The 26342-nt window shown below is 43.0% G+C and overlaps 2 protein-coding genes across 4 annotated transcripts in view; one reads left to right on the top strand and one right to left on the bottom strand.

Moving 5' to 3' along the window:
• The window catches only part of acss3 (acyl-CoA synthetase short chain family member 3), an 84221-nt gene extending 60904 nt beyond the window's left edge, over window positions 1-23317 (bottom strand). Inside the window, exons 1-2 of the mRNA XM_086201849.1 lie at window positions 23183-23317; window positions 22061-22149 (exon numbers count right to left, since the gene is read on the bottom strand). The gene's annotated coding sequence lies outside the window, so the exon portion shown is untranslated. The remainder of the gene's footprint in view (window positions 1-22060; window positions 22150-23182) is intronic.
• The window catches only part of lin7a (lin-7 homolog A (C. elegans)), a 38420-nt gene that overhangs the window by 5463 nt on the left and 6615 nt on the right, over window positions 1-26342 (top strand). For 2 of the 3 annotated variants that reach the window (XM_086201860.1, XM_086201861.1), the window contains exons 2-3: window positions 10443-10561; window positions 22032-22103. In XM_086201860.1, the coding sequence (XP_086057986.1) occupies window positions 10443-10561; window positions 22032-22103 (191 nt within the window). Of the gene's footprint in view, window positions 1-10442; window positions 10562-22031; window positions 22104-23301; window positions 26303-26342 lie in introns of those variants that run through there. The other variant, XM_086201862.1, reaches the window with a different exon arrangement.

Below are 26342 nucleotides of genomic sequence, written 5' to 3'. Positions count from 1 at the left end.
GACGTCCCCTGAAGTTACCTGGGGTGGGGGGTGGGGGGGGAGGACTTGAATTTTGAGGGGAAACTGTCCAGCAATTAGTCAGGAAGAGGAAGACAATAAAGGTTTTTCCAGCGGCTGCTTCCACCGCAGGCTCCTGTAGGAGTCATTAAATAGTGATTTATTTGTCGCGCTTCAAGGGGATCATCTTGGAAGGGCAAATTGAAGCTAATTCTGTTGGCATGGGGACAGGACTTGTTGGGTAAAAACCGTGTCCTCCAGTTTTTAGTCATTAGAATGTGCTTATTTCAGCCTTTATGATTTGAATTGGTATCAGAGTCGCCAAGGGCACGCGGGTCAAAGTGGCGGTGGCAGATGGCGTGGCCTTCGTAGGACTATTAATTTTGTCATGCGTGGCATCTAGATAGCACGAAAGGAAGGCGGGAGCGGAGTCGGGGAGACGGGGCATTTCTCTTACGCGCCGAGGTGAAAGTGTAAGTTTTAGGGCAGCGAGGAAACCCGGGAAAAACACAAAACACAACCAAAGTTCCCTGGGATTTAATCACAACGTGCTTTAATGAGCTCAGCCGTTGATGTGTTTGTTTACATCGCTGCAGTTTTGTCAGAATGACACTTTTAAGTAGTGGAAATGAATTGCACTCAGCCCTGCTCACTATTGTAAATGGACTAATTAGAGCAGAAAACTGGAGAGCTGCCCGGTGCAAACACAACAATGTCGTGGAGCCCAGTTGGTGGGGTACCGAAGCCTTCATTACATGTCGCCGCGGCTTTGTCGGGCGCCGCGCTCTTCCTCTAATCAGCCGATGATGAGGACGACCTTTTTTAGACACAGCCTGATGAGACAAGCTCGGGGAAATGAGTTTCCATCTGAGCACGGTGCCTCACAGCTAACGTCAGCTACAGTCCTTTTAAACCGTGGTGACACCTTTTCTTTTTTTCCCCCCACTCCTTCTATTTAGATTATTCTCGCAGAATAGATTGAAAACAAGCAGAGAGCTTTTATTACCAGTGTAAGTGGGTAGAGATAATGTGATGAGATGAGCGTTGGTGGCTCTGTGAGGGAGAAAGAGATCTGATATCCAGAGACAGAACTAAATTAGCAAGGAAGTGTAACATTTACTCATGAATTCTGCCCGACTGATGCTTGTTTTTCAGGGCTGATAATGAAATGTTGGAATCCCTCCCTGATCTCAAGACTCCTCCAAGTATCACTCTCTTAAACTGGATGTATTTTTCAACTGCATCTCCCAAAATAAGTTCTTGCATCTTGTAGAGAAGCAGAGGTGGGAGAGTATGTGGACAGGTCATGACTTTAGGCACGAGACAGATGACTTCTTAGCATGAGATATTTGCTTTTTTCTAAATTCTGCAAAGTTACTTTTGTTTTTGAAACATGATCAGCTTTCATTCACCGTGAAAGGAAACCTGGGAACTCGACAGGAAGAAGTTAGCATGAAGGGGCTACTAAAATTTGGAGTCTTAAGATGTTTATTATGACTGCAGTAAAGGACGGTCTGCAACTCAAAAAAATCCACGGCACAACGCCACAGAAATCTTCACTCATCGCTGCAAAATCCACAAAATAACTTAAAAAAAAAACTGCACATTAGCTAGAAAACATGATGCTACATTGATGCTACATCATGTTAGCTTCAGGTAGATTATGTAGTTCGCAAGGGCCGCCCCCTTAAACTCGGTGGGTGGAATTATCAGTTGGAAAACCCCCAATTCCACAGATTCTTCTGCTGTTGTTATTGTTATACACTCAAATCCAGTAGAGAGGCAGTAAAGAACCTATGAGGTAGATGGCTAACTGCCAATAAACACAAATGCAGAAAAAAAACAGTCTTTTTGAGTCCCTTTTATAAGTGAGTGTAAATGATAAATCCTCTGACCACTAAACAGACATTTGAGCCGGAATCTCAACATGATTTAACCATGTGAGGCTCTTCTGCTATGGCTACCCTGTGCTGTGCTGCAGCTAAGTGCTAGCTGAGGTCAACACCGCCGTTGAGACTAGCCTCTCGTTAGCAAATCACTCCAAAATTCACCCCAAGTTCAGGTGTCTCCCGTAGCGATTAAATGTACGGTATTAATCAAGTGTTTTCAGAGCAACCAACACCTAATCTAGTTAGCTCGCCAGCTAGCTCACCGGCTAGCAGAGACTGCCAGCATTAGCCTGCCTTACAGCTAGCAAGCTATCTCAGCCAGGGTTTTTCCACTTTGCTGTGATTACGAATACCAATAAGAGATTTTTCCTTTTCATTCCATTATAAAATGCAGTTCAAAAGTGGATAGTAGCAAGCAGAAAGAGGCGTGTGGTTTGTATTTTATTTTATTTATTTTAAAAAAAAGGGACTTCAAATTCTGAAAAGCATCTCTACTTGACTGTGTAACCACAGTAACCTTGGACTTGCTTGGTTAATAACTTGCAAACGTGCATTCAGTCCTTGTAGCTGGAAGTAGTAGTAATAGCAGTCGTACTTTGAGTTTTTTGTTTTCTTTTTTCCCCTGAATATATCTATATCATTAAAAATGAAATACCTGGAGCTGCTTTGTTGGGAGGTATCACTGATTTATGGCCGGTAATTAAAATATGGATGACACCTCAGCAGAAAACAAAGCAGTCCATTGATGTGAATTGATTTAAATAAATGAAAGAGATTTTTTTTTTAATTGTATTTCACAGGATTTGTGTGTTTTGGTCGGTGGAACTAAATGCTCTTTAAACAGCTTGACTGCTGCTCCTCTGTCCTGCTGCTGTTTACTAAGCAGGGAAAGTCATTTATTAATATATTAATAAATATCCATGTTGTATTGCTAGCTGGCTCCCTGTGCTAACTCCAGTTCATATCAGGAGGTCGCGTGGTGGACTTGGGGGATGTCAAGTACCCTGTATGTTTGGCATTCAGGGGATTTAATGAATACTGTTGCTAGGAGACAAAGATGGATGATTCCTGTCATGAATCCTCAAAAACAAACAATACATGGAGGAATAAGGGAGAAAATGAAGACACACAAACAAAACCTCTCTGAAAGGCACCATGAGGCGTGTGTCCATGGCCTCAGGAACTGATGTGAAAGAGGAGAGAAATACTGCATGCTACGTCTTTATTGCGATAGCGTCACGGCAGCATTAAAGGAAGTTTGGCACATTCACAGGAAGCAAAGAACGGATTTTAGGGACCCCGATGGTACCCTTGACCTTTTTCTTGTTGAATATTTTCACTCCATCGTTAACTTTGTTTAAAGGGCTTGTAAAATTAAAAGTTCAGACCTGTTTATTTGCAAATATTCATGGGGTTTTTTTTCCCGGGAAGGAAGGAGTTACTGCAGAGATGAATTGGTGTTTACACTTACTGATACCACTGAATGAACGAAAGGCTCTACTGGCTACTTCCGGTTAGCTCTCTGCTAACAAATGTTGATTCAACTGGGCATCTCTTTTAATTCTAAACGATAGATGGAACTTTTGATCCCATTGTGGTTGTGAACCGAGTCGTTTGCTTAGCGGAAACAATTTGATTAGCGTTTTCCAGCCACTTCTTTCACTTCTTTTTTAAGTCTACAAGAAAACTCAGCGCATCATGTGACAGAAGGGGGCAGGGCATTAAAAACCTGGCTTCTCACTGGATGTAAGATGGGGAATTTAAGGATTCTTTGAAGTAATTTAGTCACGTATCAAAAGATAAATGATGAAGACAAAGATGCTGGAGTGGCAAGAGGTATTTTATGTTTCACAAGACCTCTGACGGAAAGTATAAGTGAAGTCTTGACAAGTCACGTAATTAAAAAGACTCATTCGAAACTCATTTAATCAGTATAAGTATCACTAATGAGAATGTCTTGGTCCTCCGTATAGCAGAGGGAAATTAACTGCTGACAGGATCTGTGCTGCTGCTGCTGCCCGATGGTGGCGCGCGATACATTGTACGGGTACCCCGATGTCGTAGTATTCACAGAGGTACTTTGGTTTCACAACACGGGGACAAAGGAGATACTGAGTAATTACAGCTCATGAGTTTTCACCGCCCATTCATGGTGATTTTCTAGATTTTCTGGAGGAGAAAAGACACTTTTTTTCCCCCGCTTATGCACCATCACTTCTCCCTTTAACTGTCCAACAAGAGAGGAGACGCAGAGAATAATGATAGATATGCTAAGTTTCTCCGACTGAATTGTTGGTGTGGAAGTTGTGTAGAATGTTCACTGAGGTGATTCAAAGCCCTGTGCAGATGTTTCACACATCTGGATCGGCTGGATTCCTCAGAGCAAAAAAAACAAAACAACAACAAACATTTGGCTCGAGGTTTAAGTCGATAAAGTACTTATGTCTGTTTGAAAAAAAAAAAAAAAAAAAAGATGTTCGGGGAGTTTTTATTCATTGCATACGGACATCGTCTCGAAACTAGCAGCCAAACAAATATATTTGTCTGTATTCAGACCAAAAAAAACCCAAAAAACAAGCAGTATCAAATAAGAGATAAGAAACAAACAAGAAATCTAAAGGACAGAGATTCAAGGAGGTCTGCAATTAATCCAGGATGTGCCTGAGCACTGACGATCTCCAATTTTGAAAAAGTAGAACATGAAGGCAGAACCTGTGGTGAAGTTCCTCACCAGGTGGAAGGATGCGAGTTACGACTCCATGAGTGACAGAGGTAGCATTTCTATGGTGCTCCATACAGCATCGGGGGGGGGGGGGGGGGTCGGAGCTACGACTGGCAAGCTTGGCAGGGGGATTGCTTTAAAAAAAAAAAAAAAAAGGCGGAAAGGTAGTAATTGATTAAAAAAAAAAAGTGTCGCACTTAACCAGTGAAGGATGGGTTCACACTTGCCTCCGCTGTGCGTGGAACAAGCCCACACTGGCTGCTCGTCTAACGGACACCTACAGGAACGTGTCGCTGTTGTTGGAGTACACGGGGTCATCCAGGGGCTCCACCCCCACCACCTCCCTTGCCTCTCCCCGCCCGCCTGGCTGTTAGATAACACCCGGTGTCATTTCCAACATCAGGAATCCGTTAACGCGATGTAACCGCGATCCCCTGCGGTCATCACCCAACACTCTTGAATTGGTAAGAACCTGCAGGACACAAGTCCGTCGAGATAGTGGATCCGTGCAGCGGGGTAGAGCTGGAAGACGACTCCCTGATTTGTTTACACTTTTTCAGCCTCTTGTGACAGTACAGCAGCATCTCTCCCCAGCTGTATTTTCTGGATATGAGATAAGATATCACAAGAGGCAGTAAATTTGCCAACGCGGTGCCACTAGACATTTCATTACCTCTGAGCTGCTGAGTCTGAGCCGCAGAAACATACTTATTACCGGCCGTCGTCTTGCGGACACCTGCAATTACATTGTCAGGGTGTAAGCGTCCCTCCACGGCGCTGACTCAGCTGCTTTTTGGGCAACTGTTGAACATTTAATACAATTTCAAATTTCAGCGTCGACAGATTATATCAGGAAATGGGCAGGAACCGCTTCTGATGGACCACATGAAAGTCCATCAAAGTGTCTCGCAATTTGAATCTTTGAAGTTCAGTTTGAAACACAGAGTCCTTGATGTGGATATAGAAAATGGTGCTAATGAGCTTGGGGGGGGGCGGGGGGGCTTCCCCCCTTCCCTGGATGACCTTTGACCTGTGTTTAATGAGGAAGAAATGCTAATAAACTTCTTCGACAGATGCCCTTGCTGCCTGGAGGTGGACCAGCTCATTACTAGCAGTGTTTTTTCAATGATTTTTTTTTTTCCCTATTGCAGTGAAAGTATTTATGCGGTGTACTTTTATCTTTTTAAACCCCATATGGTGGATTTACTCCTCAAATAAAAATGTGTAAGTAATCAGTGCTTCGATAAACAGTATCACATGGATTTGTGGACATTAAAAAAGGGGCAGTTCACCAAAATTAAAGCATTGTTTAATCATGCTGATACTCTATTTGCCCTGATTTTGATCCTCTCACGTGTTCCTGAAAAAAACATTTCCTTATTCCTGCTGTTTAACAATCCTTATTAGCACAGCTTTCAATTAAGAAATAGTATACATTTTAAAAAATGCTGTGAGTTCTTTGGATCAAAAGTAGCTGTGATTGCATTTTTCCGCTCATTTTCAAGCGTTTTATTAGAAAAGGATGATGGAAAACTGCAGAATTTTGATTTAAATTCCCTTAATTGCGCAAAAACTTTTTTAACGCTCACTTGAAGTCGTTCAAGTTTTAACTCTGCATGACCTCGACTGGCATCTTCTCAGCACCTTGACTTTGCTTCCAGACAGCAGCAACGTTGCAAAGATTAGCTGGCGGAAAGAACAATGAAAAAAGGATCAATTCCCATTTTGCTCATTTATTAACGGCTCTGCGTAATGACTCCTGTGCCCCAATCACCTGACAAACGTAGCCTAGTTTATGGCTCCACCCGGTGGATGGAAACACATCTAACTCTCATTTCCCTTTCTGCGACATTCCCAAAGTCCATTTAAAATTCCCTTGGCAATTAAATGGAAACGCGACTAGTTTTGCTGAAGAAAAACGTAGCTGTTGGGTCTTAAAATAATCATTATTAAATGCTTTGGAAGACAAAAAGGATCCTGGATGCTTCTATGGTAGACCAGGACCCAACGAATGGTCCCAGGACGGAGCTATAACATTCAGATGTAGCCATTTTGATTAATTTCTCAGGAGATATTACACAGTGGAGCTAATTTGATAGGCTGCCTCAATACGTTTTTGTATAATCTGCACTGTATGTTCGTTAGTTATAGTGTTTGTGCGTCTTTAAGACAGTTGCTAGCATGTAGCTAAACAAGAACGCAGAGGAAGTACAAGGTTAGCTGTGGTGACGTTGAAGTCATGCGTCCACGGTGCGTGGCGTAGCATTAGCTTTGTCCCTCTGATTATTGCATTTAGGAGTCAAATATGGAAAAGGTTCTAAGATGAACAAACAGTATGTGTGTGTGTGTGTGTGTGTCTCTCGCAATGATCCCTCTTTGCATGCAGCGCCAATGAAACTTATGTTCAAATTTACGTCGCTGAAAAGATTCCGTGAATGAAATCACAGCCCACGCCAACATCGCCTGTTTTGGGAAATATTGGAGCACGTGTTTGATTGTGTTTGAGTTAAGTGTCCCTGTATTGAAATTCATCACTTTTTTATTTTTAAGGTTTTCTTTTTCGTTCTTTTTATCCCATAGTTTATTGTAAAGAAATGACAGGAGGGGTGATGACGTGCAGAATAAGACCCTGGGCCAGAATCGATCCCTGGTTCTCTGGGTGGCCTTGGCCTACATGGTACGCACTTAACCGATGCACCACTGGGGTGCCCCCAAAGTTATCACTTTTTGATCGTTGTGTGTTGTTTTTGTGTCGATATGGAACTGTGGTTGTTGTCCAGAGTAAAAGTTCCATTCATTAGCAGCAAAGGAGTGTCCCATTCTATCAGATACGCGGCAATACGTCAGCTATGATTAGTATCCGCTGGTAACATCCTTATTTGTGAAATAAGAGGATATTTGATATTGTGAGAGGGGTTTAAACTATGACTTGGTTCGTGTTGAAAGACGGGGCCACAATTTAACCCTGTAAAGGGCAAGAAATATTCGAAAATATTAGTATAAGATGTCTTTGTGTCTGTGCCAGGGAATGAATATAAAAAATACAAACAATAAAATATTGAATTGGCACTGGCTGCAGGACTCCAGCCTCTATCCAGCAATTTCAAGTGGATCAATATAATCCACAGCGCTGCTACGGAGCGTTTGAAAATGGGAACAGGCGGTGGATTTACACAAGGCCTAGTTATCATCCGTCTTTTACGTCGTATCAAGTTGGAATACGATGAAGAATACGATAGCGTGTTCCTCATATATGACCTCATAAGATCCCTGCACAGGGGAGACCTTTTCATTTCTCGCCTACAAACAGTGAAAGCTACTTTGTCTGCCTTATCGAGTTACGCCATATTCCCAGAATTCAGTATGTGTGTGTGTGTGTGTGTGTGTGTGTGCACGTGTGCTTGTGTGGTTATCTCTTTGTTCCGTGGAAACACTGGCGCAGCAGTAAGGTGACGGAGAGAAAGCGATAAGTCGGTTTCTATTAACTGAAACCTGATTTGGGTTGATCTGTCAAATGTCAGAAAATAATGAAAAATGCACAATACCCTGAGGCTACGTTTGCATGTTTATTGGCTCTAAAAACCAAGATGTTTGATTTGCAGCGACATAAAACAAAGTAGCCTAGATAGATTAAACGAAACCGTCTAAATAGTTGTTTATGGTCTACCGGTGATATCCGCAGTAAAGCTGTTTCAGCATTTTTTTTGCATTCATGAAAGTGCATCAGACAACCCCCCCAAGAAACGCAGCGAGATAGGCTGTAAATGTAGAGATGGGGGGGGGGGGGGGGGGGGGGTATCCAGGAGACGTGCTGAGAGTAGAATAGATGAACACCAGACAAAAACATTCACATTCACGAGCTAACGTTATGTGGACCAAAAAGAGCCTAAAAACTACAGAAAACAGCTCAGACAAATGTCTTTTATTTAGAGATTAGAGTGGCCAGAGGTAAGTTAGCATTGCTAGCATCATGCCCTGGTCTTTTTTGATGGGTTTTTGGTTAAATGCGTGAAATAAGTCAGCTGAAGATATTTAAAGTTTGCTCTCCAATATAAAAGACATCATTAAATATCACATCAGCTAATGCTGAAGTGTTTATTTTTCTTGAAAATGGCGGCCACCACAAGTGGCTAAAGAAGACCAATTAAACATGTCGAAATACCTCAAGTAATGTCAGTGGTTCACGGTGGATTAAGATATTTTAAGGTTGTTTTTTTTCTATGGCACTCACACACTATGAACTCATCAATTTGGAAGTGTTTATAAAATCTTAAACAGTTACGAGACAAGAAAGCAGAAGAAGCACCAAGATTTGGTGACGTTGAAGTCATGCATCCGGGGTACATAGCATAACGTTAGCTTCGTTCTGCTAATTATTGCGTTTCAGAGTTAGATGTCGTTAAAGCAGTGTTAATTTGCGAAGATAATCCTGCTTAATAAAACATGTAAATCTGATAAATTTGTATTTGACAAAGGCAAATTTCTGCTATTATCAGAAATCCAACATAAAAATCCTATAAGGAAGGAACGGTGATGCTGAAGTTAGGGACGGACGATGAAATACATCATCCCTGTGGCATTTCATACGCACCGACTTCCCTCTCTCACTGAGACATGTCCACCAAGTCTGAAACGTGTTGAAATGTGACTTCCTGCAGTAGGGGAACCAAAAAGAAAGGGATAAGAACTCAATTACCAGTTTGAATTCAGTTTGACTTGACAATGAACCATGAAGTAGCGGTGCAACAGTGGTTGTTTTCGAACTCTCTACGTTCTCTACATACGTGGCAGGGAAGCAAGACATTGAACTGCTTCTTTTTGACACCAGCAACAACAACGTTTAGTGGATCAGTTTTATAGCGACTTCATCGTTTTTAAGTCAGTGTACAAATAAAGCTAGAAACCTGCTGCTGCTACAGGTGTGGTCCTGAATTCTTAATGATGACTTTGTTAGAAACAAGGATATTTCATACATCTATGTATGTTTCTAATGGTTTTGGTAATTTCTTAGCATTCAGATTAGCATATATTAGCCTTTCAGTGAGAAATCTGGTTTGTAGACATCCGCATTTTATGGTGATGGACCTTTTCACCGTTCCGTGCCATTGTACAGATGAATGCAATTGTTTGCAAGTAAGTAACCAATAACTACCACATAATTAAGGTCATCACTACCTGCTTTAATTACGTGGACGCAACAAACCCGTACCAATGTTTGTGAGAGCCAAAGAAAGCTGCAGCTCCTATAGAAAACAAAAACAAGCCAATTATCTTTCTTTGTGTGGTCTCCTGACACACAAGCTGAATAAGGGATGTTATTGACCACACAGTCCGGTGATTGGGTACCAAATCACTTCTCTCTCCCTCTATTATGAGCTCTGGTTTGCCTGCCTGTGTCAAAGGGGTGGGAAATTAATTGGCTCAAGCTGCTGATTCTCTTCAGTTCAGGCTAATTAGAGGTAGAGAGACTCCAGAGTCATAGCCTCGAACTTAAGGCTTACGTTCTCATGTAAATGCTTTGTAATGCTGCTTATACTCTCACCAGGCAGTGTTACCTTTGAACAAATGAGTGCTTGACTTATTCCTGCTGCCTTGTTTTCTCACAGAGAGTCAAAGCAAAGGCTCAGTGGATGGGTTTACTTCCCTCGCCGGCCTTTGCCGAGTCTATTTCCATTATCCCACCCATTGATTTGCACTAGCACCTTCCTCATGGCTGTGCTGTAATTGAATAGATGGGTTTTTTTTTTCCCCTCCATCGTCTGGTCCCTCGGCGTGAGTACCCTCACTCTCACAGCAGTCTCCCTCCCTCTTTTTCTCTCTCCTCTCTCTGCCAGATGTTGCCAGGGCAATCGAGCTGCTGGAGAAACTGCAGGAGTCGGGCGACGTTCCCGGACACAAGCTCCAGTCTCTGAAGAAAGTGCTTCAGAGTGAGTTCTGTACAGCCATCAGAGAGGTGAGGCGACACTCCCGGGACACTCGGACACACTTTTTTTTGTGCTCACATTTGATTCTTCCACCAAAGAGAGACCATGTGATCACTGACTGTGTCTGTTTGTTAGCATTACATCTCAAAAACGCGCAGCTAGATTCTGATGAACTTTAAGGTAAAGATGTGTAACATTACAAGAAAAATGTGATCTGGATCAAACTGTTGATCCTGGATTCTGGAGACTGTTCAAGGCCATTGGCAGGAGAGAGATATTAGTGGTATTTTTCTGGACAAGTTATAAAGAAGAGCTGCGGCTCCTTTGCGGCAGAGGGAGCCACTCTGGTCGGCTCTGGCATCTGCTGAGGTGTTACAGGCACATCCAGCTGGGAGGAGGCCACAGGGCAGATCGAGGATCAGCTGGTGGGATTATACCTCCAAACTGGCCTGGGAACCCCCTCGGGATCCCCCCCAGTCAGAGCTGGTCAAGGCAGCTACTTTTGGGTAAAGAAGTTTGTGGTTCCCTGCTGCAGCTGCTACCTCAGAAAAGCACATTTTGATGATAGCATCTTTGTATTTTATATCCACAAAGCCTCTTTTGTGGTTGCATGCACTCTCTGGATGTTGAACTTTGATGGCACCGACGGCATTGCTTGAAAACACTCAAGTAATAGCAGATACCTGTCAACACCTGAAGAGCAAATCTCCAGGTTGCAATTTATTAATGTTGTAAAATCTCTCCAAAGGGAAATAGCAGTCTGTACTAGTTGTAATGTAGAGCGAAATGTAATTTTATTTTGCTAAAATGGTTTTTAATAGATATGCAAAAGCATAACTCTCAGGAACCGGGATGGTAGTAGATGGCTAGTAAACATAGCAGTAACCGATATTCGTCCTACCTATGGGTGCTCTCTATTTTTTATTATCTTGTTGGAGCAGGTTGTGTCCTTCTGCTGTTGGTTAAATTGCAACTTCACCTTGTTCAGTTTTGCAATGAGGAATTGCAATTATAACAAAAAGAGGAACGTGCACCTTTGAGACACTCTTGGCTTCCGTCGACAAATAAAGGCGGCGTAATGAAATTGTCAGAAATTATTATTATTGCTCTACCTTAATAAAACTAGAGATTAAGTTTTGACTGCATGTAAATTTCCCACTGAGCATTTAAAAGATAGCGAGCCAGACAACACCATGAGCGTTTCATTACGGTGAACGTTTTATAAGCTTTTTACACAGAGTCTAATTAAGCAAATCACTTTAAGAGGTTACTTTCATTCACATTTTATTGGGATGGAATAAAGGGGGAATCAAACAGGGGTGGTTGTTAGCATGCAGGCACCCATTGAACCCTTGTCCTTCCGCTATTCATCAGGCGGAAAGGACGCAAAGCAAACATTCACTCTACATGACACCCGCGTGCGCAGATAAGCACAGATCTGGTATATTCAGTGTCCTGTCTGCCGTGATATACGCAGCGTTACCTGGTGACGTGTATTTATGTGTGCTGCGGTGACCAAAGACAGCGATGACAAACACATGAATCAGAGGTAGCTAGAGAACGGAGGCTTGTATCACCGTGCAGGATTTTCAGTGTCAAGGAGGTGGTTGGCTTTTCAGCGGGATAGATCACCACCTTTACCAAACGTGCAAGGCTAACCTTGGCGGGGTCGGGACGTCGGAACACATAGAAACACGCTGAGGGACCAATCAGAAATCTCAAGAAAATGAGTTCGCTACGTTTGACGTCGATTAATTCAAACTTCTACCTCGATTACGATTAACGAACAACAGTTTTATACACTTTGCTGCAGCGTCCTGATAGTTTCTGTCAGGCTCTGCACTGTGTATTTGCTGAACTATTGGGGCAAAGCATTGATCAAATCCACCCTTGTGAGGTAGAGAAAGTGAGGGGTTTTAAATGCCCATCAGAGATGTTCTTTCTGATAAAATATTTAATTTAGGAATAAAATGTCTTTTTGTGGTTACTTTGGCTGATATTGCAAATGTTGTATGATTCACAAAATGACATGTGGTACGTTGAGTTTTCCAGAGATGTTTGGCCACGTCCAGGTGCGTCTCCTCGACTGTCGTGCTGAAGAATCTTTCCATGTAGTTCAGGGCTCGCTTGCCTCTGTCTGTCACCATGGTGACAGCAGCTTTCTGCACAATCAACTACTTTGTAGCCTATGGAGATAGCATTCTACGTTAGCTGGCAGGGCCGTTATTAATGACCAAAAATTGTAAAGGTGGCAGAATTCCCGGTGCCAGACTGGGACTGAGCAATCAGTCAGTTTTGTTGATAACAGGGTTTTTATCAACCAAGGATAATGGAGGTTTTCTCCATTTTTTGAGATGCAGGGAGGCTTCTGGTTTCTGTTTGAGTAGAATTGACTGCTTCCGTTTTAGCAGACTACTCCATGCAAATGTCTCAAACGGCTAAACGGAATGTAAACACTTAGCGGATGATGGAACAAGGAAGGCCTGCATGTCCAGATGTCTGCTTGCTACACTTGAAACTCCAAAATTCCAGCCCATGTTGGCCCTCGGGTTCTGAGATTGCTTTTAGTGAGGATTGTGCAATCTCCCCATGTGACCGACCAGAGGAGGCGCCAGCGCAGCGACCAAGACACACACCCTCGTATCTGTAGGAATGCCAAGCTGGAGGCAACACAGAGACCAGAACTGAAAGAAAAAACTGTTTTAAATTTAGATGAACTGATTTCATTTAAGTTCACACATCCATGCAGTAACACTTCAAACCGGAACCCCTGTGTTTGTAGGCAAAGGAACAGACTTCCAGTCCAGCTGCCAAAATCTCTGCACAGGTGACAGAAACGTACACGTAAACATACTGGCTTGATAATCACCATCACTGAGTAACAGTTTTGTGCAAAACGGATTGAGGGTTTGACCCAAATGTCAGCCAAAGGAGTTCACTTATTGAAACAAATAAAAGGCCACTTATTTACATTTTATGGTATTTGATTCTGCACAGTATTGTGGGCCAATGCTGACAAATGCGGTAATTAGTGTGTGTTTTGATGGATTTATGTTATCGTGCAGTGACGGACAAGAAGAAAGGACCAGTCTTCCTCTCTAAGCGGGTCGACGCTGACACATCCTGGTACCGACCGCATGTCTGGATACTGGCTGACTGACCTCAGTGCCAGTCACTGCAGTGCAATGACAGTCGTTCTCATAAAAAGAAAAAACAAAACAAAGCCCAACCCTCTGCTGCTGTTTGCTGAGAGGCAAAGATGCAGACGGCTTCACCCACTAAGAGCTGGCTGAACACAGTCACCAGGGAAACCAGTAGCCATACCCTGGGATTAGCAGGCTCCATTCATGCTTGCGCTGGTTTAGAGTCAATAACAGGTTTGTGGGAGCTGATGGCACAAAAGATTGGCGAGGCGCTGTGGTGCTGAGCCAGCTGGAGGACATGTTTTAAGTGCTGGCTATTGCATATTGTCGATTATTACTGTTATTACACAGAACATTAGAGTTGCTGTGGTGGCATATCAGCGTTCCCAACAGCTGTGTCCTCCGATGCTCCGTTTATATCAATTAGGAGAAACAGGCTCATGGTGGAAGGGACTCTCAGTGGGACAGCAGCCGTTAAACTGGATTTAATGGACTGATTTGCCCGTTTGCATGTTTGTATGCAACAAGAGATGCATTCAGAACCAGAGCGTTCTGGCCCTCGAGCAGAAAGCGTCCTTCTGTTTTAGCCTTCGAACAGACGTAGAAAGTGACGGATCGTACTAGATTTTAAAGTTCCAGTCCATTTGCTGCAACTTGCGTCATAGTTTGGAATTGAAATCTCCTGTATTTTAGTCGTAGAACTAAGAAACGCATGGGTTTACAGCAGTGTCTTTGTGGAAAGAAACTTTTGAAATGCACGTAAGATAAAGGAAGTGAATAGGCAGGCCCCTGATCAGGTCAGCTGATGATCATCTGAGTCAAGCCAGCCATCACGAGCCGATGACCCACTTAGATGCTCGTGCCTTCAGTCGGCTCAGCTGATTCACCAACCCTTGCACTCGACTGGCAAATGTCATTCAAGGGGCTGCACTGAAGCTGCTTCGCTCCGCCTGCTCTTCCAGCTTCCTCGGCATGCCGGCTCGCACCTTCTCCTCAACATGCCGCGTCAAACTTCATCAGTGTCACTTCAGTTGTCATTGTTGCAGACTCGCCGCCGCTGCTGCTGCTCTCCCTGCCTTCGCCTGAGCGATCCGATCACAAGTGGACAGCCTGAGCCTGTCTTTGTGCGCCGATCTGGCATTAGAACGCCTCTTCACTTACAAGTGACACTTCTGATCAGGTTCCACCTACATGCTCCATAGCGGGGCTCGCCAACTTTAAACACTCAAAGAGACATTTGGACCTGATTACCATCAAAGAGAAAACATCAGGAGCCGCAAAACCCTTTGACATCTAAAATGAGGATAACACTGCATATATTGTTTTTTTTACTGTTACGAAATCATTAAACTGCTACGGGGAAAACAACATTTAGTTTCTACATGCAACGAAAACATTTCTTCAGAAACTTTTCATTGCTTGGATTTATCCATGGTTTGGCTACCGGGGATCGAAAAGTTCAGCAAACTGCGAGCCGGCGGGTGTCGCACATCCGCCATTGTATCAAGTATTTTGTACGACAAGAAACTGAACGCATTTCATTTTGACGCGACAAGATCACCATAATCTTCAAATATAGAATTACTTCTTTTTTTTTTTTTTTAACTGAGGAATTAAGATAAAATTGATTTAAATCAAATACTCATTATTTACTTTACAAAGCCACAGGGAGCCGCAGCAGAGGGATGAAAGAGCCACATGCTGTTCCAGAGCCATGGGTTGCCGACCCAGGGTCCATACAAATAACACGTGCACGGGCTCTTAGCTTACAAGGATGAAATGCTGATTTAACATGTTGTTTCCATTCAGATCAAAGATAAAGATCAAAGCACCAAAGCACAGACCCACTGGGCTGTGTTCTACACCAAACGCCTACAATTAATGGTTTTTTTTTTCCCCACAAACTTATGTTTAAAACTGATGTTTAAAGACGTTTTATTACCATTTGGTCCAAGAGTTTTAACGATGACAGAAGTCACAATTCCGCTAAACCTTCAATTTTTTTGAGAGAAGGTGCTGAAATGTTTGTTAATTTGACAGGGATAGCAGCCTCTCAGCTGCATTAGAGCGAGCGATGAGCTAATTTGCATCTGTAGTCCCTGGGCAGGGCAAAGAGGTAATGTCTCTGTCAGGAAAATAATAGAACACCATAAAAAGTACAATAACCAGATGATGGAGCATCGCCTATTCACTATGTAAGAACAAGATATCACAAATTTAACAAGTCAAAGCCACAATAAAACTCATTAGCAAGTAGTTTTTCCATCCTCCAGGCTTCAAATTTTGTCCTTTTTTTCCCCCCATGAGCATTAAAGACTTTGTGAGAATTTGGAGGATTAGATGCCCCGGGGGCTTGTTAAATCAAAAATCTGGCTGGATTGTTTGTGGGTGACCATTTTGATGTGAATTTAACAAAAACGACAGAAGGAGGAGAGTTTTTTTATTAAGCAATTAAAGCGCCAGGCTAGCTGGTAAATGAAGTACTTCTGAGGCAAATCTCTGTAACATTGGGGATCTGAGCTGAGAGCACACACTCTGAAGTAAAACTCATTTATCGACAACTGTATACACCCTGTTAAAACTATTTCCCTCCATTATTTCACTGCCTCCTCCTGTGTATTAAATCAGCCGTGAAGTGTCTGAACCCCCTGTTGTTCCTTCTGATCAGCTCGGTGACACTTTATTACAGTAGATGGGTGGTTTTTCTACTGGTGTTATCTGTGCTCTGATTCATACTGTCAAACAGATATTTGATGTAGTCCATTTCACAGTCTGATGGATCAGTACAAAGCCTGACAGAGTATAGTAGTAGTATTCTGTCTACAACTTTACTGCAACTCCATAGCCACACACACACACACACACACACGGTCCACTCTGTGTCAATAGAATTTACAGATCATAAATCAGCCTTGTTAAGGATGGCAGGCTGGCTGTCAATATGAGGAATGGTCGGCAGGGAAAGGAGCCCGCTCAGCAGAGTCGGGCTAAATGACAAAGAGGCAGAGTTTGATGAGCTGGATGTCTTTCGCCGCTACGTTCGCGGGCTCTCCTACGGTGTCCCGGCATCGTCCTGAATGAGTTGTCAGGGCCAATCAGCCTTGCAAATGGGAGAAGAAGGACACAAGACGAAATGACTGGGAGAGCTAACCAGCTGGAAATGATGGAGAATGTGAACTCGCAGAATATTGGGTTAGAGAGCACTCGACGAACACGGGAGTTGCAAAAAAAAAAAAAAAAAAAAGGCGAGCCGGAGTGATTGCACCTTTCATCAGCTTTAACATTGCAGTCGATTTTCCACTCCAGCAGAGATTTTCAATCAACATAATTGACTGTGTGTGGGGGGTTTGGGTTTTTTTTTTTTTGTGGTACAAGCACCAGCGGTGGGGACGGAGGATTTTTGTTGATTCCGTTCTGACGCCTCTGCATCCCACATCACATTAGCTCAGAGGATTAACAGGTACATTAAATCAGTCAGTGCAAGTTCTAATTTTCATAGTTCAACGTTGGAAGAGGGGAAGTGCATTGTGAGGTCCAACATCAACTGTGACAAGACCTCTCTTTCACCCCCCCCTCCCTCCATCGCCCTCTCTCTCTCTCCGTCTGACTCAGAAGAAGCAGGCAGTGCTGCCACATCAGTCCCCTCTGTTATCAGACGCCGTCGCACCTTCCTTTTAGGTGCGGGTGTCAGGAACAGCGTGTTTGTTTAAAGCCAGAACGCTCCAAGGGAAGAACAAGGGTCCTAATTTGTGCGGTTCTGTAGGAACGCAAGACATCGGGCGAAAGAAGACGCAGCAGGGGGATGTAAAAGATGCCTGCAGGACAGGAAGCCTTTTTAGAGCAAAGTGCAGCCACAAGAGACTGTAGAGCCAAAAGCAGACAGACATTTGTTCCATGTTGTGGCTCTTTTATTTAGGCTACTGAATTCAGGTTGAAATATAGGTCCATATAAATCTACATCCTGTTTCTGCCCCTCTCCATCCACGAGTAAAATACTGTCAATAAAATGTAGTGTTTTATTAACTCCAGACTGCTGTTTTTATGGTATTTTGATTCACATTTTGACGTATAGTGACAGAAAAGACTGTCGGAAGTGGCAAAATTAGAAAACCTTGCGCTGGTTCGCCTTTAAAAAACAAAACAAAAAAAAACAACAAATGTGTGAAATAGAAGAAGGGGAAAGTTTGAATAAAGAATTGCTGTCAATTAAAAGGACATTAGACCAAAGCCAAGGGCTAATTTGGACGGTTGAGGCTTACTTTTGGGCAGTTTTAGACTCTGTGTTGTTGTTTTTTTAATTCTTTTATGGCTTTTCCCTGGTGTGAGATTTACTTCTAGCCTTTTCTTTGTTTTCCCACCTCGCTGTGTTGCAGACGTGTCGGGTTATTGATTATTTGCCCGCGTATTTACAGTCTTGTTCTTCCTCGCTTCAGTTCCTCGGTTAATTCCGGCTCTTGCTGGGATTTACCTGTGTTGCACGTTTGGGTTTCATTTATTGAAATAGCTGCTGTGCACCTCCCTTCACTAGTGTAGGTGTTTTCTTGTATTTAATTGATAACTCTAAAACTCTGTATGCTCCTCAACCAACACTTGAGCCCACAGATCCCTGTTGTGTTGTATACACCCCGTTATATAATGTACGACTCCAAGTTATGCAGAAGGAGCTGCTCTGAGATTTGGACAATTATCAACCACCTCTGCAGCCAGGAGCTTAACTGATCTGATCCACAGTCGGCTGGTAAATTAAGTGAGCGGAAGGTGAAAATGTGAGAAAAAAGTATTAGAACTTAAATTGCTTACATCTATTAACCTCGCGTCAGCCAATCCCCCCCCCCCCCCGAAAAAAAAGAAAGATTTACGTCACATGAATGTTAGAAGGGCCCAACAGGTATTTTAGCAAATAAATTAAGCCTAAGTTATTCCTGATTCATTGCCTGAAAAGGGCTGAGGAGGTGCAGGGAAAATAAATTGATGCAATTAGTAGTTTCACCGGGAAACTGTTGGGCGGGGCAGACAGATGAAGGCGAGAAAAACCTTTCAAGGCATTTATAAAGCACTAAAGAGTCAAAAAGTGCAAAGGTAGAAGAGAAGTCCACTGGAAAAGAAGAGTGTGTGTGTGTGTGTGTGTGTGTGTGTGTGTGTGTGGACTGCAGACTTTTCTCCTAATGCATCCAGCCAGTGCTCGAAATCTCCAAACCGGTGTTGCAGTCTGAGCTTAAAAGGAGCTGCTCATTTGGTCTTCGGGATTCATGAGCAAACAAGGCAACTGAAGCTCAGGGATATTTTTCATCTGGTTGAGATATCTCCATACAAATATCTCAGGGTTTGCAACTGTGTGTGTGTGTGTGTGTGTGTGTGCGTGTGTGTACAGCCTTTTGAGCATTCAGAGGAGCTCCGCCACAGCGATGTTGTACTTGGCTATGTCAAAGATACAAGGTGTGGGAAACGTCTCCTTGAGCAGAAAACACGCGACTGAAATTCTTCTTTTCTGAATCTCAATATTTAAAAAGGTCCCACGAGATGAACCACGCAGTGTCTGAATTTGAATCCTGTTTGCTGGTTTTATTTGTTCGTTTATCTCTTCCAATATGCTAGATGTCAAAAGAAAATATGTATCAGTATTTGTACTCCAACTCTTCTGTCTTTTCTCTTACTGTTGAAGCAATTCAAACATTTGCATGACTAATCCGGCTCTCTTCGGTGGGTACTAATTTTGCTCCCAATGAAGCTGCTTTCTGACATTAGGATACAGATTTATGCACTGCGGCCCATAGATTTGCATCGTGACAACGGAAGCAACTTTAAAACAGTGGATAAATTGTTTGAGCTTCATAAATCCCCCATAAAATGATTTGTTCGCTCTCAGAATTGAATCAGTTTGCTCTTGAAAAGTCTGAAGGAGTGCACAGGTGTAATATTTAATGTCATTAGCCGAGGGTTAACCAGAAGTAGCTGGCTCAGCTGGGGATTAGCAATTTCTGTAGTGTTGTGGCTCTAGAACAGTGGAAAAAAACTTGTTTTGAATGTTACGCTATCCCTGAAAAATGACTCCTTTCACCGTCAGGATGAAAACATTTGGTCTGATATCCTTTAGAGGGTCTCGTGGTGCACATGATTAAAATATTTATCGTGAGTTAAGGTTACATTACGGCTAGCAAGGGGCCTGAGTACCGTTGTGGCTGTAAATCGGAGGATAAATTAATTCAGTCCTTCCATAACTCTCATGAAATGATTCATTTCATTATCACAATCAACCCATTTGGTCTGGTAACATTTGGAAAGTCTTCACGGTGTACATGATTGACATATTTAGCATTAATGTTACATTCAGGCTAGCAAGGTACCATCTAAAAGTAGCTAGCCTCTGCTGTAGCTTCGTACCGTTGTGGCCATAAAATGGTTTCCACCTTTCTATAACCTCTGTGACCCATTTGGTCCAGTAACATTTGGAAAGTCTTCAAGCGCACACAATTAATACTTGTCCCAGTATAAAATCGGTACATTCAAGTTAGCGGGGGGGCTAACAGAGAGAAGCGAGCCCCGCTGCAGCTTGGTAACTTTGCACTGTAGTGGCTGTAAAATGGTGGAGTTGACAGTCACACAGCCCAACTGAAGTGGCTTACTCTCGATCAGAACTTCATCCCTTTGGGCTGATCAAGTTTGGATTAAGTTTTTCATCTACGTTCATCGGACGAGAGCTAACCTGACATAGCCAGTTAGCTCGGCGTGGGTCTCTGGCGTGGATGCGATATCAGCTACATGCCAAATATCTTGGGGTTAAATTTAAATGGCTGCTTTCAGTACCGATTATTGGAAACAATTTGCGCTTCAGCCTCCCTTTCTGTTTTTAATGCGCTGCAGTTGAAAGTTTCCAGTTGATTGTGGACTGAAATGTTGTGGGGTTGAATCATTATTTGATTAATTTGAGGTAGATAGAAGACCACCAAAGTACCTCCTTGTAATAATGTTCTCTTTCCTGTTATGTATGTATTTCATCAAGTCGGCTCCATCAACTCAGCATAAACATTGCCTCTGAGACGCTTGGCAATCTCATTTCAATTATTAGAACCCTCTTCCTATTATGCTGTTCATTATTCGGTCTCAGCGTTGGGGGATATGGCCGACTAGTTTGGTTTAAATCTATTTAAACAGCCTCTTTCATTATATTTACGGTGGCTTGCCTCACTTGTTTCTCTTCTATCTTTCTGGGCATGTTCAGCTGTAAGGTGTCTTTAAAAGACACTTTTTAACAGGAAAGGTCAGCTGTCTCGATTGATTCTGTCTGCCTCAGCGAATAGGCAAAAAAAACAAACAAACAAAAAAAAAAACGACAGGACATACAGCATGCAGCCCATTTCTTGGCTCCAATGCAGGCCCAGAGGTGTAATGTATTGCTGCCTGTTGTTCTGCAGACTTTTTCCTCCAGGACGAGTTTCTGCCTCCATTTTCTAAGGCAAGAATTCCATTTGTTCCTATTTACCAAGAAATTTATGTCTAAACAGCCGCCGCACGAAGAGAAAGAATATTCTGCTAAGAAGGTTTAAGATTTTAGGATTGCAGCCTTAACCCTGAGGCAAATTTTTCAATTTAATGGAGACTCACAGTATTATTTTATTTTATTTTATTTTTTTAAGGTGTAAATTCAGTTCTGTGGCATGAAGTTCTAATTGACAGCATTTGCAGTTTGAATATTTATGCTTCTGCAATGACATTCGAAATTGTTACAGCGCTACAAAAAGCCTAAAGCAACTGAGCTTTTTTTTTTTTTTTTTTTTGAATTTACAAAAATATTGATATAAATATCAAAACGTGTGTGTTTCCCCACCGTCACTGATATGAAAGACCTAAGGGGATTAATAAATAAAGTACTCTTCTTCTTTCACCTCTGAGCAGACTCCACACACACAAATGAGATTAGCATATTATTTGCATGAATAGAGTAAATGTAAGCATTCTTTTTTTGGTAAGTAAGTCATATTAAAGATCCCCTCCAGACATGAAGGCATACAGAATTAATATAATGTGTGTTTAACATGCTTTTTAAAAATCCTTCAAATGCCAGCTACTCCTTCTAGCTCATGAAGAAGATTGGAATTTATGAATAAGCAAATATTGACACCAGTTAAACCCATGTTTGTGGATGTATCCGATCAGAATCGGCTTCCAAAGTGTTTTAAATTGTACGATTTGCTTCAATTTTTTTGTTTTCTGATTTGGATGTTACGTATGAGCGCAGTCTCACTCAGGATAAACAAAGAATGAAACATATTGACATTCGTCCCAAATCTGCTGCAGACTAAGTTCAGCTTTGCACCTCCCCAACATTTCAACCCTTGTCTCTTTCCCTTTCTTTCAGGTTTACCAGTATATGCATGAAACAATTACCGTGAACGGCTGTCCGGAGTATCAGGCGCGAGCCACAGCGAAGGTAAGCCTGAGAGCCCAGAGCAGCGGGGAACTGCACAGTCGGGTGTCTGCGGAAGATCAGAGCAACTTATTTGACAGAACTAAAAAAAAAAAAGCAAAGAAAAAGTTACATTTAAGCAGGTTTCCTTCCAAGAAAATGTGGAAGAATAATGATGGCTTGCAACGTGTCAACACTTTGGCTAAGTTTAGCCTCAAAATGCTCGAAAAACACTTTTGTTTTTAGCAAAATTTCACAAGCCATCACGGGTGGCTGCGGACGAGCTGATGCAGATGAGAACCTCCATGTAATCAACAAAGTTTATGGGTCTAAACTTTCAAGAAAACCCCCCAATCAAGCTAATCACTTCCTGGACTCATGGTTAGGCAGTGAATATACCAAAATGAGAACACCCAGAGCTTTGCAATTGTGCGTTAATGCTTATTTAAATGTCAATCTGTGATAAACAAACGTGCTCCTTAAAGTAAAATGCAGGAGAGGGAAGACGTGCCGTCATCAAAAGAAACCTGTTTTCCCCTCAATTTCATATCTGTTACTCCTCTTCTGTCATTTGTCAGGAGGCTCTGATGTGGAAAAACAACATCCATAATGAGTCATTTCAGTCTGCCAAGAATCTATGACAGATTAGCAGGGAGTCAAAAAGAGAGAGAGAGAGAGAGAGAGAGAAAAGAAGAGCTCCTGTCTCAATTTTTCTAAGCCTCGAGCATGAAAGTATAATTTAAGCAGCCTTAAAACTCCTTCCTACTTTTCTGTTCTCGGCCCAAACTTTAAGAAGTTATATTGCTTGGAAATCTGTTTAAAAATGCATATCTGCAGGGCAATTAAGCACACAGCTAATAGCCTGAGCTCTCTTAGCTGCAGGGAACCTTGCAACCAGTAGAGCTGGATGATTGGAAAAGTTTTTACTGTTTCTAAAGATACTCGAAAAAAAAAAAAAGAGGGAAATAAGCCAAACTGTAATTGTATGGAACCTGTGTGGCTGTGTGTTATGTTTGACTGATGCTCACAACACAAACAGTTCGTCCAAAACACGTTTCCTGAAAGAGCTCATTCTCGCTCTAACTCAGGCATCGTCTACTCACCCTGACGGTGGTGGCAGGTTGGGTGAAGTGTGTTCTTTAGTCACGGGAACACGTGTTGTAGTCTCCCAAACAATCCAACTGAGTGATGACTGCACCTAATTCCCACTCAGGCAAAGGTAAGGCAGCCTACAGAGCTGCTGGGTCCTGATTGGGTCCTTAGTTGTGCAGCAAGCACATGGTGGCAGCCATATTGACTTGTGATGGTGTGAAATAGGCATTCTTTGAAGAGAATAATAAAACTAGAAAATGCTTCGGTGCTGCTAGTCCGATGTCATCCAAGTGCCTGACGCCATGTTTTTAGCCTCACTGCTCGCTGTAGCGTTACACGCTCGGGAGCTACACTGAGAGCTGTCACAAGAACGTCGCATTCACAGCAAACCTTTGTGTCACCTCAGCACAATAAAACAGCACTCTATGTCACTAAAATATGTCACTGGTAAAGCGGCGGATTCGAACAATTGCAAACAGGTCTTAACGTGAATGTACAGCTGGAAAAGTGGGATCCCATCACAAGCGGAGACGCCTGGTTTTTTTATGATTTTGGGGGATTTTAAACAACCATGTTTGAAATTCAATGAATGGCTCAGCTTTGTCTGGCACGTTCGATCTGAACGGAGAAGAGGTGCGTAGCAACTGCGTTCACGTTTAAATTGCAACGGCAATAATGATGAAATATGTGAAATATGCCTCTCTGCAGCTGCGATTTCACCTGCACACATTTTTAATTGCTTCATTAATTCATCAATTCAGAGTGTAATTCTGGCCTGGGGCTCTTATTAGTGATCTTAATTGAGACAGGGACTTTCAGGGCTACATGGGCTCTGGAGGCAAAAATCAGAGTCCATGCTCAAGTGACTTGGGATCTCGTGCTTGCGCGTGTTTACCAAAGAAGTGTGTTTCGTGTCTCGCGTGTTTGAGAGGCCATCTGCCAGATTGTTTTCTTCGTAGAAACGCAGATTAAGTTGTGAAGGTCGAGTTGCTGCGAGGCCTGTGAGGAGACAGCGTGCATGCCGAGGAGCTGCTTTTTTAGCATCGCAGTTGGACAGTGAAGGAGGGAAGAGGAAGCGAGGAAGAAAAGGAGAAGGACAAGGAGAAAAAGGGAGCGAGAGGGGAAGTTGGCGGAATACAATAACCAGATTAAAGCGGGCAGCGGGAGAGGAGAACTGAGCAGTTTGGACTTAATGAACGTGTCTCCAAACGAAAATGCGTATGAATATGGAAGCAGAGGCGAGGACGCCGCCTGGAGGGAGCATCAAAGTGCCAAGCGACTCGTCTGCTCCTGCTGCTGCTGCTGCCAGGGATTTTGGATACACATCTGCCTCTGACACATCCACCCCTCCTCTACTTTTTTATCCTCCTTTTTTCCCGATCTACCTCATAAATGATGTCTTGACAGTGCAGTACCCGTGGCATCTGTAAATCTCTGTTCGTCTGCCATGAGCTTCCCATGTCTCGTCTAACAAGCTCCTGGGTCCTCTGCTCTGAACCTCCACAGAGCGAGGGGTTGGTATGCGGTTCAAAGGAACCCTACCGCCAGCGAGTAACTTCAACCAGCTGGTACAGATACAGGAGGTCAAAACTGTCTTTCTGTCCCTCCACTGTGAACTCAGATGTGTTAATCCGTGTGCTTAGAAAGCTGAGAGTTCTCTCATGCCGAATCAAAATTTCCAGCCCTGACTAAATCCTGACTTTATGGCCATCCTCAAAAAATTTGAAGGTGTAGCAAGAGGTTCAGAGTTTCTATCCACCCTTGGGATCGTAGTGTAATAGTATTTAAATTGATTTCCTCCTCAGGGACATTATGGGTGTTAAAAAAAAAAAAAAAAAAAAAAAGAGACCAAGAGCAAGTTAAAACCTCAGCTTCTTTTCCCGTTTTCCCAGACAGGGAACTTGTCAGGGTGACAAGGAGATGCACAAAACTAAATGTGCACTCTCACTGGATGCCGAGCAGCTCCTGAGTCATCTGCAGGGTAATTCAACTTCGGTTCTGTTTGTTCTCCTTTACAAAACAACCAAAATGTTAGAAAAATCTGGGGTGTCTCGCGTTCAAGGTCAAGATGGGTCGTGAAAGGCATGAGATTCCGAGTTCTCATTTCTTGTTTGTGCATAAATAAAAGTAGCCAGCGGGTACATCGCTGTGTGGGGAGTAAATCTCCCTCGCTGACACCTTAAGGCTGAATTCAGACCAAGAAAATACAGGTTCATTTATTTGAGTCAGCTTTCAAGGAAACCTCGCGTCAAGCTGTGGCGGCGGGTCACGTAAGCCAGAGGTCAAACTGGACAGTGTCCTTCAGAAGAGGCACATTAATATGCTTATCCATGGAGCGCGCTGCCTTCTCCCCACCAGCAGTGAGTGAGTGCCGGTTGTCACTGTTGCCTGGCTTCAGTCTGTGTCCGTTTGTTGTGAGTTTGAGGAAAGGAAATGAAGGGGAAAAAAAGTCTCTGTTGTGACTTAAGCGCCTTCTTCCACCTTGTTTGTTATCCAGTGGCAGTTAGAAAACTGCTTTTAGGTGCATACTACTGCCCCCTTCTGGACTGAAAGGGATTACACCTCACAATGTTCATCGCACCGATGAATGGTGACATAGTGACACACCCACAACCACTGCAGCGCCTGATCTGGTCTGAAACCAGCCTTACAGTCATGCATGCAATTGATGCTTGTGGCCTCCCTGCTAGCACGTCCACCTCCCACGCAGTGGTTGTGGGTTTGAGTCCAGTTGAGCTCCTGACAATGTCTAAAAATGTGCTGCAGGTTCTAGAAAGTTCGGCCAAAGTTAGAGGAGTGACACTTTAAGGATGCTTGATAGTTTCCAGGTCTGCTGAGGTCTACACTCATTGGCATGCAGTACAAATGTTATCCTCTAATGTTTGCTAGGCTCAGTGAACCCTGTCCGCACACCACCATCCAAAATTTGAGACCACGCCCTCCTGTTGAGTCTTATTTTCAGTTGTGCAGCAGTTGCACATTATGTGTTCTTGATTGGGTTGCACATGCGTAATCTACCACACATAAAGTAGAAGCTCAGTCACGGTATGAATGGAACCGTGAGTGAGCACGTTAGCGGAACCAGAACAAGTCTTCGGCCCCCCCACAGTGCAGCGTGTGAGAAAACTCTTGTGAGTGGTCATTTGTATATTTGAGATTTTTTTTGACCAT

This window comes from Aulostomus chinensis, chromosome 4, assembly GCF_037954235.1.
Source record: "Aulostomus chinensis isolate RoL2024-O1b breed Wild chromosome 4, RoL_Achi_v1.0, whole genome shotgun sequence".
Taxonomy (NCBI): Eukaryota; Metazoa; Chordata; class Actinopteri; order Syngnathiformes; family Aulostomidae; genus Aulostomus; species Aulostomus chinensis.
The sequence above is the reverse complement of the archived record's forward strand: the minus strand, read 5'-3'. Positions and strand labels throughout refer to the sequence as shown.